This window comes from Phoca vitulina, unplaced genomic scaffold (assembly GCF_004348235.1).
Source record: "Phoca vitulina isolate PV1807 unplaced genomic scaffold, GSC_HSeal_1.0 scaffold20, whole genome shotgun sequence".
In the NCBI taxonomy this organism is placed as follows: Eukaryota; Metazoa; Chordata; class Mammalia; order Carnivora; family Phocidae; genus Phoca; species Phoca vitulina.
In genome coordinates, this window is record NW_022589723.1 from 3944964 (window position 1) to 3964598 (window position 19635).

The following is a 19635-nucleotide window of genomic DNA, read 5'->3' on the forward strand; positions in this document are numbered from 1 at the left end:
TTTCTCAAGCTAGGGCTCATGTGTGTGTTGCAGAAATAACTGATAAAATAATAAATTGGGATTCACATGGGCTGATTAAGGTCTCTGGTGTGAGCACACAGGTAAATTCAAACCATGGCAAGATGAAGTGCAGCTGTGTTGCAGAATGAAACTATGTAAGAAAATGAGTGAAATACACCAGTTAGAAATTCTGTGGCTCAAGTAGACACCCTTGATATTAACAACAGCGACAAAATATTTTTAATGCTAGCCAAAGTCCACAAGCTGGAAGGCAGAAATATCCCAAAGCTCATAACCACATGCCTAACAGTGCAACAACCATTTCACAGAAGTGTTATAGCTGCATATTGCAATCCCCTCCCTCCCACCCAACCCCTGCCCCTAAGAAACAGCACCAGTGCAGTTTGAGTTAGAAAATTGGAAATACTGAGACATTCCGAAGGTTTTCATAATGACTAAGGGCTAGTCAGATGGAGCTTTAATGCAAACCTCTGCCATGGCCATTCTCCAAAAAGCACCCCCTGTAATTCCCTCTAGCTTGCAGATAAACCATATTAGGTCTACTGTAAGGCCAGATTCAGAAAAAAAAAGCTGGCATGCTATCCTGGGTTGAGGGAGAGGGGCATGCTGACGGGGTAGGTACATGGAAGATGCCTCAAGGATGTTTGTCCTGCAGCCCGGGATGAAGGGTTGTGTTGAGATAGGTCACAAATTTTGTACCAATGAAGTATTTGTCTCACACCGTTCACCAGGATATAGAGCTCAGCAGAGCTAAGTCCTACTTGGTAGCTGTTCAAGTACACTGTTATTAGGATCAGACTGGGCCATAAATGAAGAGGGCCCAAAGAAGCCCCACTCATCCTTCTCCTCACTCTAACCTGATGGTTTCTGTTGGAACCAATGGTGTGACGTGTGGTAATGGTTCTACTTTCTCTCCTCTCCCATTGATGCAAGGTCTTCTCTTATCCAGTCTTGTCCTACATCTCAATAGTAAATGAGGGCAGATGCAGTCACTCTCTGAGCAGTCATCTGCCTCGGGGCTCCTTTTCATTCCCCAGGCCTTCCCCAAACCTGCCCCTTCACACATAGGCGGAGTCACTGGACTGAGTCCTGCCAAAATTGGGAACACTGACTCGGGGCAGGTCCTTGTTGCGGATCTCATAGACGGACTTCCTCTTGGCCTGGGCCCCTCGCACAGCCAGCTTGATCTTGCGCCATCCTAGGTGGTTGAGTTCCGCCAGGTTGAGCACAACACAGATGCCACTCACAGCAAACATGAACACGAGAAAGACAGTCTTCTCAGTAGGCCGGGACACGTAACATTCCACCTCCTTGATGCAGGGGTAACGGTCACACTCATACAACCCTGGGACACTGAAGCCATAGAGAAAGTACTGGCCCACCAGAAACCCAATCTCCAGGGCATTTCTGAACACCACTTGGATAATATAGAAGCGGGAGATGCCTTCCTGCCTTCGGAGCTTGGATCGCGCTGCAGTGCGCAGCCCTGATGGGTGTGGGGTCAGCTCCTTAACCTCTAAACAATCGGGCTCTGTCTCCTTGCTGGTGTTCTCTGTGTTCTGCAGCACCCCATTGACAATGGCATTTTGCAACTTCTTATCTTCTCGTTTGCCACCACCACTGACTCCACTCACAGTTCCTCCAGGACCCCCCATGGACTCAGGGGGTTCCCTGTCCAGGGCTAGGAAGACTGTAGAGTAGCGGCGTTCTCGCTGCTTAGCAGACTGGTGCACAGAGTAGGTGATGAAGCAGAGACTGGGGGTACAAACCATTATGATCTGGAAGACCCAGTAACGAATGTGGGAGATAGGGAAGGCGCGGTCATAGCAGGCCTGGTTACAGCCGGGCTGCAGGGTGTTGCACACAAACATGGTCTGCTCATCATCGTACACCGTCTCCCCCACAATGGCCACAATGAGGATCCGGAAGATCACCACCACAGTCAACAGGATCCTGAGCAGGGGAAGAGGGAGGGAGAAAGGTTCTCAAGGGCTGAGTCACTGACTTAGGAAACCCCTGCTCCTCCTTTCCCTGCTCCTTATGTTTGCCAGTCCTTTGACTGGGGAGCTGTCCATCCCTGTGTGGTACTGAGCTGGGAATCTAGGAAATATTTTTTGCTGGTAGACTGAGAACACTTCATATTACAAGGGTCTCAAGTGTATATACCTCCATACACTGGACATGGTGTATTGCAACAGATAGATTTCATCTGTATACATGGAATGTACAGAGGCAAAAGACACACACCTTCACTCTGGATATGGCAAATGCACATGGAATATCTGAACAGAGTACATGTTTCAAAGTTATACACAGAGTGTGCATATAACTATCCCAAGTGGATGTTTAGTTTACCCTCAGTATAAATATTGAACTTAATGCTTTATGTAAACAGATAGCTATGAATATCTATCCACATATATACATAGATATATATATAGTGTATATACATATGAATATATGTGTCTTTATATATAAAGACACAAAAGTATCAATTGGGAGTGGGCGTTTCTGATACTGTAAGTTTTAACAGCCAAATCAGTTTAGTTTAATAAATATTTTGGGGGGAAAGATACATCTGCTCCGAAGAGCAAATCCATCTCCCCATTTGCCCTTCTCTGTCCAAACACAACCCTGCCTTCCTTGTAGATTCTATTTAGGGAACCGGATGGAGATAGGCTCTGACTCCGGAGAGTGGGGGTACCACGACTGAGCCAACAACTCCTTTTCTAAGGGGAGAAGGATCAACCCCCCGTTGGTGCTTCAGCGGGAAGGGATGGAGAGCTGATCAGGAGCAGCTGGGGGAGGGGGACATCACTGGACACGGGGTGCACAATTAAACAGGGACACAAGCGCACAGACGGAAGAGGATGGGAAGAGGGCAGTGGATGGGCTGGGGGCTGTCGGGGCTCGGTCGGGACGTGAGAAGGCACTCCCGGGGGTCGCCCGACGGGTCCCGCTGACGGCCGGCTCAGCGCCCTTACCTCCCGATCATAGTGGAGTGCTGCTGCACCGCGGCTTCCAGCAGCCTCTCCAAGATGGTCCATTCCCCCATCGCTGTGCATCCGGAGGCAGCAGACAAAGACTGGGCAGCACCGGGCACGTTCCCGCTCCTGGCCCCTCCCTGGGCCGCACCTCCCGACTGGGAGCGCTTGACCCCGGATCAAAGAAGCAAACAAATTAAAAAAAAAAAAAATCCAAGAATCCCCTCTCCCTTTTATTGCACTTAAAAGAGGGAAATGAGGAAAGAAATCGTAGCGCTCCCCGACCGATGGGGCAGCTGGCGCGGTCGCGAGAGCGGGCACAACCTCCCGTGCCGTCCCGGGATCAGGTGCGGAGCCCGCGGATGCCCGGGAGAGGGGCGGGGCGGGGGTGGCAGCGTGCAGGTCCGCGAGCTCTCGCCCGCCCGAGAGAGATCTCACCCCCGGGGTTGGGGGCCAGGGAAGGGTCCGGGCACCAGCCCCCGCGCCTGGCACTTCAGCGGGCACCGGGCGCCCCTGGACTGCCGCCTGCGAGGCCCGGGCGGAGCGAGCGGAGCTGGCTGACGGGCTCGGGAATCCGCGGCCGCCGCCTCTAATCCGCCCTTAAGTAGTCTCTGCCTGCGTCACGCCAGGTCGGCGGAGGGGAGCCGAGCGCGGCGTGCGGCTGTGGCTGCGCGCTGGAGCCCGAGGGGCAGGGGACGCGCGCGCGGGGAGAGGGGGGCGACCTCGGGAGGAAGGATCTCAGCGCCCCTCGGGGCTTCTCGAGGCGCACAGGTAACCTCACCTGACCGCCAGTGCCCTGCAGGAGGACGGGCAGCCGGGAGCTGACGCGTGGGTGAGTGGGGAGGAGCGGGAGTAGGTCGTGTGGCCTCCCTACGTGCGTCCCTCACCTTTTTGCTCTTTGTCTTCGGGGAGACCACTAAAATTCCCTCTCTAAATGGGGATGCTGGTTGGGGGAAGGTGAGTGGGAGCGACGGTAGGACACTTTTAAATCTCCGTTAGAGAGGACTGAGTGGCGGAGAATGAGCCTGCAGTTCGGTGCCTCCGTGGGTCCGATGCTGGGGTGAGGAAGGCTGAGGAGAGTCCATTTAGGCCAAAGCTTAAATGCAGGTGTGAAGCTGCTTCTGAGGAAGGGGTCTGGACACAACAAGTCTATACCTAGGAAGTGCCTCGCGTGAGCAGGTGGGTGGCCACGATTTAAGGTCTGGTTTCTCCCAGCACAAACGCAGATGCTCTGCTATTTAAAAAAAAAAAAAAAAAAAAAAATCTATTTATTTGTTTGTTTATGTGTTTATTATTTGCTAATGGGGGTACTTCTCAGGTTAACCTTGGTCTGAATCTGAATTTAAGGAGGCCCAGTACTCTACTATCAGAAACAAAACCGCTGACAATCTCAGCCCATCTTCACTTCGCTTATCTGGTCTTGGCTTTCTCCTCTCAACCAACAGATCCTGGTTTCTGTCTTTAAATTTACATTTTGTTGTCCGTTCTATCCAGAGCAACTGCTTAATTGGTTGCTACAAAATAGAAACAATCACACCAGGCTGCTAATTAGCTCAGGGGTCAGTATAGGGAGACACAGTAGTTGGGAGTGATTCATATAAATGTACCCAAAGCAAAATGGGTAAGTGGCTGTCAGCCTTTGAAAAACACAACTTTGTAAAAGGGTGGCTAACTCATTCTAGGAGCCTTCATTATCCACAAGGATCATAGCACATAAGTGTATTACATAAATCACACCATGATGAGCTTTCAGTTCTAGAGCAAAGGTGTTTGGGTAGCAGGTGGCCCAGGGACTGGGAGGAAGGGTACCAGGCATGGGCTCGAGTCCACTCACACTGCACTTTTGTGTTAAATGACTTTCAAGGCACAACTCAATATTCAGTGCAAGAGGGATGAGAGAGATTTCTCCTAGGCCAGACACCTTTACCCCAAGGAAGCAGTTTTTCACTGCAGAGAAGTAAAAGAGTCTACTAAAACTGGGAAGGGTTTAGGGTATAAGTGGAACATTAGGGTTAAGGCAGGTGCTCCTTCTTTCCTGCTGGGCAGAGAAGAGACACAAAGATAAGGCTGGATGTATATCCTATTATCCAGTCCGCTTCCAGATGGAATGGTGATCCCCCGGCTCAGACTTCGGGTTTTCTCAGACTTCCCTCCTGCTTCCTTAGACCCTGGCTCCCTGTATTCTCTCCTTTGGCAGACAGTTTTGGAGTAAAGTATCTTAGACAGGGGTGAATGAGTGAGACAGTCCCATAGGAAATCTGTCTAACATCTTCAAATGTCCTAAAATAAGCTGCACGACTCAAAATCATTATGTTCTATACATGTGGTTTTACCAAACCCCTGAAGATGATGATCCTAAGGCCATAGAATGCAGGAAATACATTTTAAATATTCTTACAATGCAATTTTCAAACACTAAGTTATGACTACATCAGTTGGTTATTTTAAAATAGTTTAATATGTCATATAGATTCAACATGGTAACACACATATAAACACACAAAAACATCTATACGTAGAACCCATATTTTAAAAGACTCATCTGTTAGATTTGGTAGCCTGTTTTTATATGAAAACCTTCTCACCTCCACACCTTGAAAACAATGAACTGTTTTATTTTTTAAAAAGTACTTATCTATTCATTTGAGAGAGAGAGAGAGAGAGAATGCGAGTGGAGAGGAGTGGAGGGAAAGGGAGAGAGAGAGAACCCCCAAGAAGACCCCCAGCTGAAGGGGGAGCCCATCGTGGAGCCGATCCCAGGACCCTGAGATCATGACCGGAGCTGAAATCAAGAGCTGGACACCCAACCAACCGAGCCACCCAGGTGCCCGGAGCTGTTTTATTTTTTTAAAATCACTCGTAAGTTGTTTTACTTCCTATGTTGTATTTCCTTTTTTGAGCCTGATCAACGCCACATTCAATTAGTAATTTGCCCCGAGAGTGCTGCATTAAATATGGAGCGGTTCTATGCAGTGCCGGACACTTCTGAATTTCCTCAGAGCGTTATCTCATCCAGCTGATTCTCACTGTCTCAATTACCCTCTGAGCAAAGATCCCCATTTAAGTCAACTGGGAATTTTGTTCCTTTGGCTCTTATTTAAAACTCATCTTCCTCTACAAAAGTCATGGTTTTAGATGAAAAACGATGGAGCTCATAGAATAAACCTTCTTGTACATTAGACCATTTGGGGGATATGCATTAAAATAACAGACACTGGAGTCCACCCCAAATCTGCTACATTAAAATCTACGGAAGTGAGGTTTAAGTACCTGCATTTTAATTTAATTCTTGCCAGTGACTCTGATAACAATAACAAGTTGAGAATTCTTGTTTCTGTATTAGGGCAGAGAGGGTCCTAGAAATCAGGAGATCCTATCACCTGTTTCACAGATGTTAAAATTGACCCCCAGATTAGGTGGATTGCTTAAAGTTATACAAGTAAGGAAAAAACTATAAAGAAAGTGCTATTTAAGAGTCCTAGAGGAGAAGACCAAATAATTTCAAAGGATGGAAGATATGATCTTTGAAGAAGAAAAAGGGAATTAAACTGGTTTGGGTCATGGGGACATACCAACCAGTACATATATAAAGGAAAGTAATACCTGGATTGTTGGCTTTGCAAAGGCCAATGTCTTACTAAACAGTAATTTCCATTAATAGAACAGGAAAAATATTCTCTACAATTAGTGGAGAAAACTGTAAAGGCACATAGCAAAGGGCATGAATATTCTAATATAAGGAGAGAATAGAGAGTTACTGACAATGATTCATTTTACTACATGGGTGTATCTGGATTTGCTCTTAATCTTATATGTGCTTAGAATTTCATTCTCTTCTTAACCACAGATTCCCAGGTGAACCTGTTAGCTTTGCAGCTTCAAACATTTGGTAAAGGAAACCCCCCTAGGCACTTTGTCGAAGGTGTAAGAAGGAAAGTGAATCTATTGGCCTCTCCTTCACTGGACTGTAAATTCTCGGGGAGCAGAAGATACGCCTTATATAGGTCATGGTACTTTCCACAGTGTCTTTAGCATTGTGGAGACTTAAATTCAGTGAAGGAGTAGGGTGGCTACTCTGGCTGTCTATTCTCCTCAACTTGGGAAACCAGCACATTCCCTGAGTAGAGGTGGGTCCTGGCTCCCCTGTGATCATAAGTTACATTCAAACTGAGAGGAGAAAGGGGTTCCCTTTTGCTAAGGGAAAGTCCCTTCACACCTGGGGCCACCTGTGCCCCTTACTAGAAAGCTGTTTTGCTAACCACCAGCCCCCTGCTCTCACTTGGTGCTGCTTTCACTCACTGTGGTCCCATCACCCACTGCACTAACCCAGGGAATGCTGCTGAGCTTGCAAGCCTTGCGCTGCCCCATCAGAGAGGCAAGGCAGCCCAGGAGGCTGACCACAGATTCTGGGAAGCGCCAGCATCTGTAGCCTCCAGGATTTGTGTGGCTCAGAAGGGACTGCGTTCAGTTTGGGATTGGCTTTTGTGTTAAAGTCCTCCACATTTCATTCACAAACAGCTAAGATTAACTGAGCTTTATTTCCCCCAGTGGCCTATATACATCTGTTTCCTAATGAAACCATCAAATTTTCTTCTGAGGGGGCAAACCCAACCTGTCTTGTGAGACTTAAAAAACCTAAGTGGCCAATGAAATCTACTCCTCTTTGCTGCGAAGTGATTTCTCTCTCTCTCTCTCTCTCTCTCTTTTTTTTCTTTTGTGCTTCCTTACCCACATATAGGCCCCAGCCCAAATGTTTAGGGAAGTACTTCTGTTTTTGCTGTCCAGACAAAAATCACAGAGTAGTGTTTCCTGTAGGAGTAAAGCTGTCCAACCCACAGTTATAAGTAGCCCTGAATATGGTGGCTTGCTGTGTGGCTTAGGACTTCCCAGAGCCTGTTACCTTCAGAACTATTCCTCAATCTCATGGTCCCAAATGTGAAGCTGTGTCTTAGCCCCAGGAGACCATGTATCTAAATAGTGGGGAAATTGAACATCTTCTGTGTGTTAGTCCTTTGAACAAAAGGGTATATTTCCCTTTTTATTTTTATTTTTTATTTTTTTATTTTTATTTTTTTTTATTTCCCTTTTTAAAACTCACATGTACAAATTCCCCATTCCCCACCCACCCTGTATATAGAGAATATACCTATGTGTAGTAACATCTCAGGGATTAACGTAATATGACATTGTGGCCAAAGCAGATGCGTGGAATCACAGCAAATAAATTAACATCCATTTAGAATCGAATCAGCCCTGCTGACACATAATCTTTCACGTCATGTCAAGTCGTGATTCCCATTCACATCAGGAGCTTCCCAGGGGGGCTTATTAAACCTGCAGGAAGAGATTTCTTTTAAGTCAACACTACTCAAAAGTCATTCAGCTACAGTGCAGAAGAGCCTGCCTGGGGTCTGGGCACCCCCACCTTTTCACACTCTCATTGTCGCTGTCCAGCCAGCATCCCAGCCAAGCAGGATATAGCTGGACTTCCAGCTGAGTGCATTTCCAGGCTGTATAAAGGAGATGAGGAAATGACAAGGGAGATGCACGTGCGGTAGGACCGGCCCTTGGCAGATTTGTTAAACTGGGAGAATAGAAGTTAGTTCTCACATGCACCCTTCCTGCACGTCTTCCATATCAGTGTGCTCCTGCTAAAAGTTGGATTCATCCTGTTGCTTCATATCCATAGTCAAGATAATTATGTGGAATTGATATTTATCCTGAAAGGAATCTTCTATAAGATCTGGTGCTTATTTTCAAGGTTATTTCTTGCTTTCATAATCATATTTGGATTCTCCTGGTTGCCTGCTATCTTGACCCTCTGAAATCAGCCAGTTTCTGTTTTTTTGCCAAGGCTCCGGCATTACCCAACCCTGAGGCCTTTGTGATTTTCTAGCTCTTGTCTACCTAGCTGCCTTCTGATCACTTTTGGGCACCAAATCCAAGTCTGGTATGGAAAGCCTCTTGTTTCTGGACCTGGGGTGAGACTGGAAAGAAGCTATCACTCACTCATTACTCACTGCAGTATAGTCAGCCAAGGATTTGTCAAGACCACAGACTCCCAACTTGCCCATTTGATCCAGTTCACAATCTTCGCCGACCTGCAAAATCTCACACCAAAGTTCTCTTTTTGTTATAAAATCATCAGCTCACCTTGACTATAGACGGCCTTTGGTCATACCTCCCATCCCTGGAACTCCTCTGGAATCCTCAACCTCGTGACCTTTGAGCCTCCCACCGTGTACCTCACCCACTCCCCACCCTTTACTCAACCACCATAAAGGAAAGTAATCCGATAACCAAGAGTACCAGGGTGTTAATAACTGATAACCACTTAATGTATTATCCTTCTCAGAGGAATTATCCTCATTTAACTTGCAAAGCCTGTATTCAAAGAAATGAAATTTTCTAGGTAGTTTTCCAAACATCGTACAGAAGAAGAGAACCGCTATTTGGGGGTAAGGGATGTTCTGAGCCTCCTCAAATCACACCACACAAGTACTTGCTTCTTTTATTGATCTGTAAAGTGGTCCTACTTGTGGAAATACAGGAATTACATTAACACAATGGTTCTTAAATTTTACTGTACGTTAGGATCACCTGGAGAGCTTTGGAAAAATCCCAATGCCTAGGTTGTATCCCAGACCAATTAAAGCAGCGTTTCTGGAGGGGAGCCCAATGCACTGATATTTAAAACAAAAACAAAAACAAAAACTCTCCAGGCGATTCCATATGCAGTCAGGTTTGAACACTAGTGCAATAATACCCACCACCAACTTCTTAGGCACAACAGCCCTGCGGGAGCCCAATAAAATAGGTTTTCTCCTCATGCTGGGAATGGTGCTTCTGGACATAAAGCCAGAATTTCATTCTGAAAATGTGTTCCTGTGGTTCTGTAAGTACTTAGTATAATCCATACGGGCTAAGTAGTTAGTTGCTAAACTGCAAACACCCATCTCATTTCATCTCAGTCCACTCCTGACCATCTGGTCCTCGTATTTCCAGCACAGGGCCATGTGTGTATTAATGAAATGATTGCATCCGATTACATCTTTTATTCAGAGCACAAGAAGAACAGTCCATATATTTTGTTCTCCAGCATCACTGTTTCTCTCATGATGTCAATAATTAAGTTATTCTTTCTATTGCATGCAGAGGTGGGGTGGTCTTCCATTAAAGTAAGAGTGTACATCAAATATGTTATTGTTTATAATAAAATTTCAACTTTGCTTCCTGTTATCTATAATATAGATATATCAGTCAAAAGCATAGACTTCCCCAGGTTAGATACTTAGTAGTCATCTCCACTTAAAAATGTCCTGTCATAGGGGTACCTGGGTGGCTCAGCTGGCTAAGTGTCTGAATCTCAGTTTCAGCTCAAGTCATGGTCTCAGGGTCGTGAGATTGAGCCCCGAGTTGGGCTCACGCTCAGCTCAGAGTCTGCTTGGGATTCTCTCTCTCTCCCTCTCCCTCTGCCCTTCCCCATGCTCTCATGTGTTCTCTTTCTCTCTAAAATAAATAAATAAAATCTTTAAAAAAAATAAAAATGTCACATAATTCATGTTAATAAACAAGTTGTGACAATTGGTATACAAGAGAGATCACCTAAGAGCACCAAAGAGCTGAGTTAGTTGCTGTTTTCTCTAGTTTCTCTGCAAAGGTCAGATGGTCGGAAAGCCATATGCCTGGACTGTACTTTTCTGCCACTGCTTGGTGGAGTAGGGAAAGGTCAGGGGAAGGGGACCCACTGCTTAGTCTGAATCTTTAATCACAGTCTTGCAACCAAAACTGTTCTCCTAAGGAAATTTTATAATGCCAGTTGTTCAAATAAAAAGGATGTTTTTCCATCTTGTGACATCTGAATGAACAAAAATGAATGAAGAATGGATGAGCCAATAAATAGGATGGTGCCCACTCTTTATCTACTAGTTATATTCTCTCCTACCCTTTTATGTTACTAGAGTAAACATTTAAAAATCGACAAATACATATATATACACACATACATATATGTACATTGTTACAACCAAATTCCACCAACCCATTAATATTTGATCTTTGATCTTTGTACATATAGATTCTTAGCCCAAACATTCATTTGTTTGCTCAGTGAAGATTTACTCGTTGCCCAGTACGTGCCAGGAGGATACAGTAATGAGTAAAACGATATAGTCCCTGATCTCACGGAGTTTAAAATCTAGTAGGAGAGATATATACAAATGAGTCAATAGCAATGTGTAATTTTAAAACTGTGATAAGTGCTACCAGTGGATAGCTCTGAAATATGCAGCCCCAATGTATAATGTGGCAGGGAAGGGCTGCCTTGCTTTGTGAGTAAGGGTTGGGGAGTGAAAGGCATGTTTTGCCTCAGTTCTACAGTTCAGCAAAGGCCAGAGAAAAGTTCAGGTGGAGGGTAGGGTTCTTTGGAAGAGGAAGAGGACATTAATATTCTGGAAATTCTTGTGATTTTGCCCAGTTATTTTGAATAATATTGTTTAAAGATGGCTTCGCAATCAAATGAAACTAAGGAGATCAACACTGCTGTTGATAAACAAATCCTGGGGAAAAGAACACAGATGAAAGTTGTTTTCCTGGGAGAATATAAATATACTCCAAATTTGGTGCCATAACTCAAACTATTTCTGAGAATCCTCTTTTAGAATTGTCTCCAGCACCCCTTGTTAGCATGTAAAAAGATTCTCATTACTTGAAAAAATTGCACCTCGTTTTTTACTATAAGTTGTGTGAGCCAGCCTGATTACTCAATTTATTTTCATTAGAGGCTTCTGAAAATACATATTTTAATGAATCTGAATTTAAAAGAGGGGGAAAAATGATTTGCACCTGCATCGTGTAGAGTTTCTTGGCAACTGTGAGCTGGGATTCGGGTTCCTTCTGCTTTTCCAGCATACAAGTTGGATGGTTTCCTTGTGTTATCCATAAATATCCAGTAACTTTTGGTTTTTTACAAAACCAAATCCCCCTTCAAAGAATGGGTTTGTTATCACTGAAGATATTCACAAACCTACTTGGCAGGCCAAGAATAAATACAACAAGCAGTAGGTGAGTTCCTGAAATACTCTGCACTGATAGGGCGCTGTGATGCTCCACATGGCTGACCTTGCTCCTCTGTCTTCTCCCGACACTTACTTTTCCTCCAGACTCAGTCCAGCTATGTGCCCTCTAGGAAGACCCCCTTGTTCCCCACCATATGCCCTGCACAATTTTGTTAGGTGCTCCCAGCATAGAATTTCCCATGCTGAATAATAATTGTCTTCACCAATAGACCGTAAACTTTTCCAGAACAGGAACTGTTTTATTTTTGTTTTGTTTTGCTTTTACCTTTATATCCTTCAGTACCTAGCACAATACATGGAATGTAATAGGCACTCAAATATTTACTAAGTAAAACTTCATAAATAGAGCAGCCATAGAATATTGGTCCAGGAGAGAGAGATTTAGTACCCAGGTTTTTCCATGGCAAGCAGAATCCATCAATTCTCACCTCTGGCGCCACCTTCTCAGGAATCCTTTCTGACCTTAACGTTTTTCTTGACTAGGCTTGGTGCCCCTTAGGGAGCACACCTTCCTTTCTCTCTTTTTCTTTCTTTCTTCTTTCTTTCTTTCTTTCTTTCTTTTTCTTTCTTTCTTTCTTTCTTTCTTTCTTTCTTTCTTTCTTTCTTTCTTTCTTTCTTTCTCTTTCTCTTTCTTTCTTTCTTTTTCTTTCAAATTCAAGTTAGTTAACATACAGTGTAGTATTGGTTTCAGGAGTAGAATTTAGTGATTTGTCACTTATATATAACACCCGGTGCTCATCGTAAGTGCCCTCTTTAATGCCCATCACCCAATTACCCTGTTCCCCCCACTCAGCAACCCTCAGTTTGTCTCCTGTAGTTAAGAGTTTCTTATGGATTCCCTCCTCTCTGTCTTTATCTTATTTTATTTTTCCTTCCCTTCCCCTATATTCATCTGTTTGGTCTCTTAAATTCCACATATGAGTGAAATCATATGATATTTGTCTCTGACTGACTTATTTTGCTTAACATAATACATTCTAGTTCCATCCATATTGCTGCAAATGGCAAGATTTCATTCTTTTTGATGGCTGAGTAATATTCTTACATGTATATATGCATATATATATATATATATACACACCATTATATATATATAAATTCCATATATATATAAAATTACATCATATATAAAATTACATTATATATACATATATATGTATATAAAATTACATTTTATGTATACACACACACACACACACCAGTTTTCTTTATCCATTCATTAGTCAATGGACATTTGGGTTCTTTCCGTAATTTGGCTATTATTGATGCTGCTGCTATAAACATTGAGGTACATGTGCCCCTTTGAATCAGCACTTTTGCGTCCTTTGGATAAATACCTAGTAGTGCAATTGCTGGGTCATAAGGTAATTCTATTTTTAACTTTTTGAGGGACCTCCATACTGTTTTCCAGAGTGACTGCACAGTTTGCATTCCCACCAATAGTGTAAGAGGGTTCCCCTTTCTCTGAATCCTCACCAACATCTGTTGTTTCCTGAGTTGTTAATTTTAGCCATTCTGACAGGTGTGAGGTAATATCTCATGGTGGTTTTGATTTGTATTTCCCTGATGTTGAATGATGTTGAGCATTTTTACATTTGTCTGTTAGTCATTTGTATGTCTTCTAGGGGGCACATGTTTCTAAAGAGAGAATGTCATGATAGCATGAAAGATTTGGGCCTAAATCCTGCTCTGTTGCTAGTTTCTAGCTGTACCACTTGGGTTCTGAGTGTTGATTTCCTTCACTGAAAAATTAATCATAGTATCACTGGGTTGCTGGGAGCACTACATGACATATAACCTGGCACACAGTAAGTGCTTAATAAATGTCAGTCTGCACTTGCCCCTTTGTGCTTCCTCAGTACTCTGCACATATCCCATCAGCTTCCTTGTCTGCCTCCCTCCTTGGATTCCAAGTCAAGGATTGTATCTTTCATCTTCCTACCCCAGGACTCATGGGAATTGCTCAATCATTGCTTGTTCATTGAATACAATCTTCCATTTTAGAAGCTTAGAGACGTTAAAATGACCCACTCAACTCATACAGGTAGGAAATGGCTAAGCCAAGAACCACAACACAACTCTAATGCTTTCTTAAAAAAAGATTTTACTTATTTATTTGAGAGAGAGAGCATGAGTGGGAGTGGGGAGGGGCAGAGGGAGAGGGAGAAGCAGACTCCCGGCTAAGCAGGGAGCCCAATGAGGGGCTGGAGCCCAATGCGGAGCTCAATCCCAGGACCCTGGGATCATGACCTGAGCCGAAGGCAGACACTTAACCAACTGAGCCACCCAGGCACCCCACACAAATCTAATCCTTTAGCCAATACTTTTTGGTCCAACTGCATGAAACCATGAAATCAATGCATACATGCATCTATGAAATAGGATCTGTGCACATCTACACAGGTATGTCTTCTCAAAGACTGATCAAGTATTAGGCACAATCTAAATTCCCTTAATAGAAAAAGAGGATTCAGTATTTACATCCATCACTACCACTTCGACCTACCACATATTTCACTCTTCTTGTTCTACCATCTTCCTGAAATAACTATATCATAATTTTGTTGAGCCAGATAGTCAGAGTTTATATTGTGTTGTGTAACTACTACGCCCAAATTAGTCTTGTAGAATTCCATAATTTCTCCTTTTTTGGTGCAAAATTTTATTCTCCCTGGTCTGAACACTTTTGCTTAGTTGGCTTGATTTTCTAAGTTATCATTTCTTCAGCCCCAAATTCTCTGTCCCAGTTACCTCTCAAAATACTTGAATACAACATGTTCTGTCAATTACATTTTCTTGGAGAAATTTCTTCCGGGACATTCTGACTTCTCCAATCTGGACTGATTAGAGAAGTGAATACCTGACATGCTGGGAGGTACCTTCACCATCATCCTGGGAATTCCCATCCCCTCTCTCCTGTGGGCAGTTTTGCCCTGTGTTTTCTTCTTTTGTGGTGTTCTCCCTTGTTTTGGTAAAACACCTCCTCTAATAGTTTTCTGAGAAAGAGCCCCTGGGAGGAAAATGTTAGAGACCTCTCACGTCTGTAATTGACTTCAATCTCCTATTGCATAATCATTTCCTTCAGAATGTATAGGCATCCCTCTGTGGTCTTATAGCTTCCAGTATTACATCTGAAGTACAAAGACGTTCTCATTCTTCCATTCTTGTGTGCAACTTTTTCTTAGAAGATTTTTCAGATATTCTCTTTGATCTTAATATTCCTAAGTTTCACAATAGTTTGCCTTAATGTCGATCTTTTCTTCATCTACTGTGCTAGGTATTCAGAAGGCCCTTTCAATCTACAATTTCATGCATCTCAGTTGTGAGAAAGGTTCTTGGATTATTTTGTTGATGATTTCCTCCTGACCTTCACCCCTATTTTTTCTGTTCTCTCCTGTTAGAATTTATCACTTGGATATTGGTCCTTCTGGACCTGTCATCTAACTTTTATCTTCTTCTTTAATTCTCTCTTTGTTCTGCTTTCTGGGAGATTTCCTCAACTTTTCCTTGCATTCATTTTATTTTATTTTTAAAATTTCTATAATCATAATTTTAATTTGCAAGAGTTTTATTTTGCACTGTCTTCTCTCTCTCTCTCTCTCTGCAGGATAATAACTATAATTTTTGAGGTTTTCTTTTCCCTGTGTGGTCTGTGTTTCCTCTTCTTTTAAAGTTTTTTTTTGTCTCCATGTTTCACATTACAGGCTTTCCTCCTCTGGTATCCTCTGACTTTTGGTGGTCAGCTCATGTTTAAGAGTGAATGAAGCACTATGAAACAGACTGGAAAATCCAAGTGAGTGAGTGGGGCTGCTGACTCTGGGTTTCAGGGTAGAACTGTGCTGCTGGCATCTGGTGCGCAGCTCCCAGGGAGGCTGCTAAATATCCTGCATACACACGACAGCCCCCCACAGCAAAGACTTGTCCTGCCCGAAATGTCAGTCTTGGCTGAAAAATCCTTAGTATCTCATCAGACCATTTAGTTAAAAACCTCGGATTTGGGTTTTGTTTTGTTTTGTTTTGTTTTGTTTTTCTTTCTCTTGGGCTGGTCAGATTCTGCCACCAAGAATCTTGCCTGAGGGGTTTAGACCTGGCTTCCAGCATTCTGGGGGCCAAGGGACAGAGGTGAGCTGGCAGTTTTAACAGAGTGCAAAGGTCACCTGATCACTCAATATTGTCTCCCCATCATCAGCTATGGCTAAATTCCCCCACGCCAGAGACTCTCTCCAGAGGCTAAATGTTTTCATACAGTTTTCCGCCAGAATGGAAGAAAGGCAGTTACTTGGCTGTTTGGAGTGAAGAAGGAGCTAATAGAATTTAAATTTCTTCTTAAATAGATGTTTAAGCAATCATTCTGATTTTAGTTGCATCCTTACCCCCTCTTCACTCCCAGTTCCTAAACCCTTATGAGGCGGAGAGGGGAGGGGAGTTTCTGCTGAATAAAATAGTTGGTGCTCAACTTTTTCTACAGATGACTGCTTAGATATATTATCACTTATCTATCTGCTTTCCAGTTTTCAATTCTCTTTATCTTTATAGATTATGTCTTCTTAAAAATCCCTTTACTATCTTATTAGTGAGATCTCAGAAGGGCACACGAGTAAATGCATGTGCTCCCCCATCTATTATGTGGAGGTCCCACAATTGTATTTTTCATGTAGAAGCACTCATCGGTATTCTCCAATAAGAGAATCCCCAAAACAGTGCATCTATACTGAATTCAAGGTAAAATGTCTGCATTCTGTTGACTTTTTCATGGCCAGTTTGCAGGTGCATGTTACTAAATGAGTTTTGATATCAAGAGTGGTTTGGCTATTTTTGTTTTGTTTTGTTTTGTTTTTTCTCTTAAAAAAACTACTGACTACAATGATGAGCTGATTTGGAGCCCACATAATCTGCAGGATGCAGTATGATAGGAGCCAGAAAAAAAAATTTTTTTAAACCTAAACCCAAGAGAAAATAAGAATCTAAACATAATCTGCTAAAAATAAAATAGCAGTGTGGACTAATTGACTAACTGAAATTCTCTGAGAACAGAATTCAGAGCTCTCCAGCTGACCAGTTCCTCAAGCAACTGGAAAAATGATGTTAACTCAGTGTCACTGGCTGCGATCTCTCTCTAGAAATCTAATTTTCACTGTTGTTCTTTGAAATCTGGTGACTCTGGAGGGGACCTGGATTCTGCTCTGGATTTCCATCCCATGCACAGATGCTGCTCTCAACGCCAACTGGAGCATTATTTGCATAAAAAAAATCTGCTTTGAAAGCAGAGAGGGGATATAGCCACACTTCCCAAGTACAGTGGGTGCCCGCTATGATTCTTTCACACTTCAGCCTCAAGTCTCACATGAAGGCAGCCATTCCATTCCGTCACTGAGGAGAATTTCTAATATCACGTAGAAAGCAGGATTAAAGACACATTTGTGTTGAAGTTGTGCAAATAAATGCAGCCCCGAGTAACTGAAACCTGAACCTAGAGTGACGTGACTCTTCCATTTTAATATCTAAGGGAATTACTTGTGTGGTACCATGGCAACAGTATCACCTTCAGTGGTTCTCCTAAAGAAAATCTTGCAGAGACATGATCAGAATACATGAAGATTTGGCACTGATGTGATGAGCCAGTGGTCAAAGTATTTCATGTCTTACTGTGTTTCATTGGGTACTTTTTAACTTTTGAGAAATTACACAAATAATATTCAGCTTAGAAGAACTAGAGTATACAAGTAGCTAAAGAGAACTACTGTAGGTTCTCCATCCAGATAGAAGCACTGCTTTGCAGTGATTTTTCTATGCTTATATACCCAACTCTATTAGAGAGGGATAGCAAAATATGTTTTTGAGACAAAGAATGAAAGGGTTTCCTCTTCATAGACCTTCACTGAAAGAATTATGAAGAACTATCAGTCAAGAAAGAAATTAAGTCCAGAGTGGAATGTGAGAAAAAAATTATGAAAAAAAAGGTAGTCTTGTTTATAGAGGTAAGTATATACTGTAAATACTTACTGTGGGCAAAGTGGGGATAAAAACAAATAAAAAAAAACAACCCTAACAAGGAGGCATAGAAAATAACTTTGTGTTCAGTTAAATGTGTATTAAATGCTTAAGAGCAAACACAAATGAATAGAAATGGAATGTAAAACTTCCAGACTACTAGAGAAAAAAGTTAGTAGAGAAAACATCAATTCACTAGAAGTCAGTGTCTTAGTCTGCTCAGGCTGCCATCACATAGACTGGATGGCTTAAACAACAAAAATTCATTTTCTCTTAGTTCTTGGAAGTCCAAGATCAAGCTGCTAGCCTATTCAATTCCTAGTAAGGGCTCTCTGCCTGGATTGCTGATGGCCACCTTCTTGCTAATGCCTCAGATGGAGGAGAGAGAAAGCAGGCTCCCCAGTGTCTCTTCTTATAAAGGCACTAATCGAATCATGAGGAGCCCATCCTCATGACCTCATCTAAATCTCATTACCCTTAAAGGCCCTACCCCCAAATACCATCACACTGGGGATTAGGGCTTCAACATATGAATTTGGGGAGAACACAAACATTCAGCCTAAATTGTCAGTAAAGGAAGACACGGAAACTAAACAAACAAAACAAAAAATAGAGTAAATTTAAAAAACCACAAAATTCAATGATAGAAGTATCAAAATGTGATTTATTCATTTGATGCATAGTATCTAGTAGTAAAAAATGAATGAAATTATCTTCATCTATATCTATATCTATCAATAAAAATAGATCTCAAAAACCAAATGTTGAGTGAAAAAACAGGGTGATAAGTAGACTATGGCTTAATTTGTATAAAAGTTAAGCACAGGAAACCATAACCTATGTTTTCTACAGGGATATTTAGCAGATATATAGATATTTGGGAAATGTATAAAAATCACAGAATCAAGGGTGCCTGGGTGGCTCAGTCATTTAAGTGTCCAACTCTTGATTTTGGCTCAGGTCATGATCTCAGAGTCGTGAGATGGAGCCCCAGGTAGGGAGAGGGAGAGCAAAATATGTTTTTGAGGAGAAGGATGTAGGGCTCCACACTGAGGATGGAGCCTGCTTAAGATTCTCTCTCTCCTTCTCCCTCTGCCCTTCCCTGTACCGCCCCCAACCCCACTCAAAAACAAAAACACCAAACAAACAAAAAACACAGAATCATGGATCAGAAGAACAGGCACCAGTTTCAGGAGAATGGAAAACAAAACAAAACAAAACCAAAAGCCAGAGAAGGGGGCTGAGGAGGAGTACAAAAGAATTTGGTACTGAAAAAAAATTTCTTTTATCTGAAAAATGTTTTAAACACCTGTATGGCAAGCCAAATGTTAAGTGTTGAAGATGATACAATGAGCAGAAACAGACAGGTTTCCTGTCCTCCCAGAACTAATGGTCTGAAGGGAAGGCAGATGTTAATCAAATAATTATTCTTAAAGACATAAATTTTAACTGTGGTAAATTCAAGGAGGGCAGTGGAGGAGTGCAGGAGTGGGGAGGAAGGTAGCACTTTAAATGGAGAGGTCACCATATGCAAAACCTTGGCAGTGGATGTAGACATACAT

The 19635-nt window shown here is 42.7% G+C and overlaps 1 protein-coding gene and 1 long non-coding RNA gene across 9 annotated transcripts in view; one reads left to right on the forward strand and one right to left on the reverse strand.

Moving 5' to 3' along the window:
* Window positions 1-380: 380 nt before the first annotated feature.
* On the reverse strand, window positions 381-4185 carry GJD2 (gap junction protein delta 2). Of its 2 annotated transcripts, none has more exons than XM_032417950.1 (3): window positions 3893-4185; window positions 3006-3172; window positions 381-1974 (listed from the first exon to the last, which is right to left on the reverse strand). In XM_032417950.1, exons 2-3 carry the CDS (start codon window positions 3074-3076, stop codon window positions 1080-1082), a joined length of 966 nt encoding a protein of 321 aa, XP_032273841.1. In that variant the 5' UTR covers window positions 3077-3172; window positions 3893-4185; the 3' UTR covers window positions 381-1079. The 2 variants fall into 2 exon arrangements, with proteins under 2 accessions (XP_032273841.1, XP_032273840.1); XM_032417949.1 differs by lacking the exon at window positions 3893-4185 and adding an exon at window positions 3787-3832.
* The window catches only part of LOC116640749, a 79926-nt gene continuing 63369 nt past the window's right edge, over window positions 3079-19635 (forward strand). For 5 of the 7 annotated variants that reach the window (XR_004301055.1, XR_004301053.1, XR_004301052.1 and 2 more), the window contains exons 1-2: window positions 3079-3837; window positions 15787-15875. This is a non-coding gene — a long non-coding RNA (uncharacterized LOC116640749). Of the gene's footprint in view, window positions 3838-15786; window positions 15876-17953; window positions 18061-19635 lie in introns of all 7 variants that reach the window. The other 2 variants (XR_004301056.1, XR_004301059.1) reach the window with 2 other exon arrangements.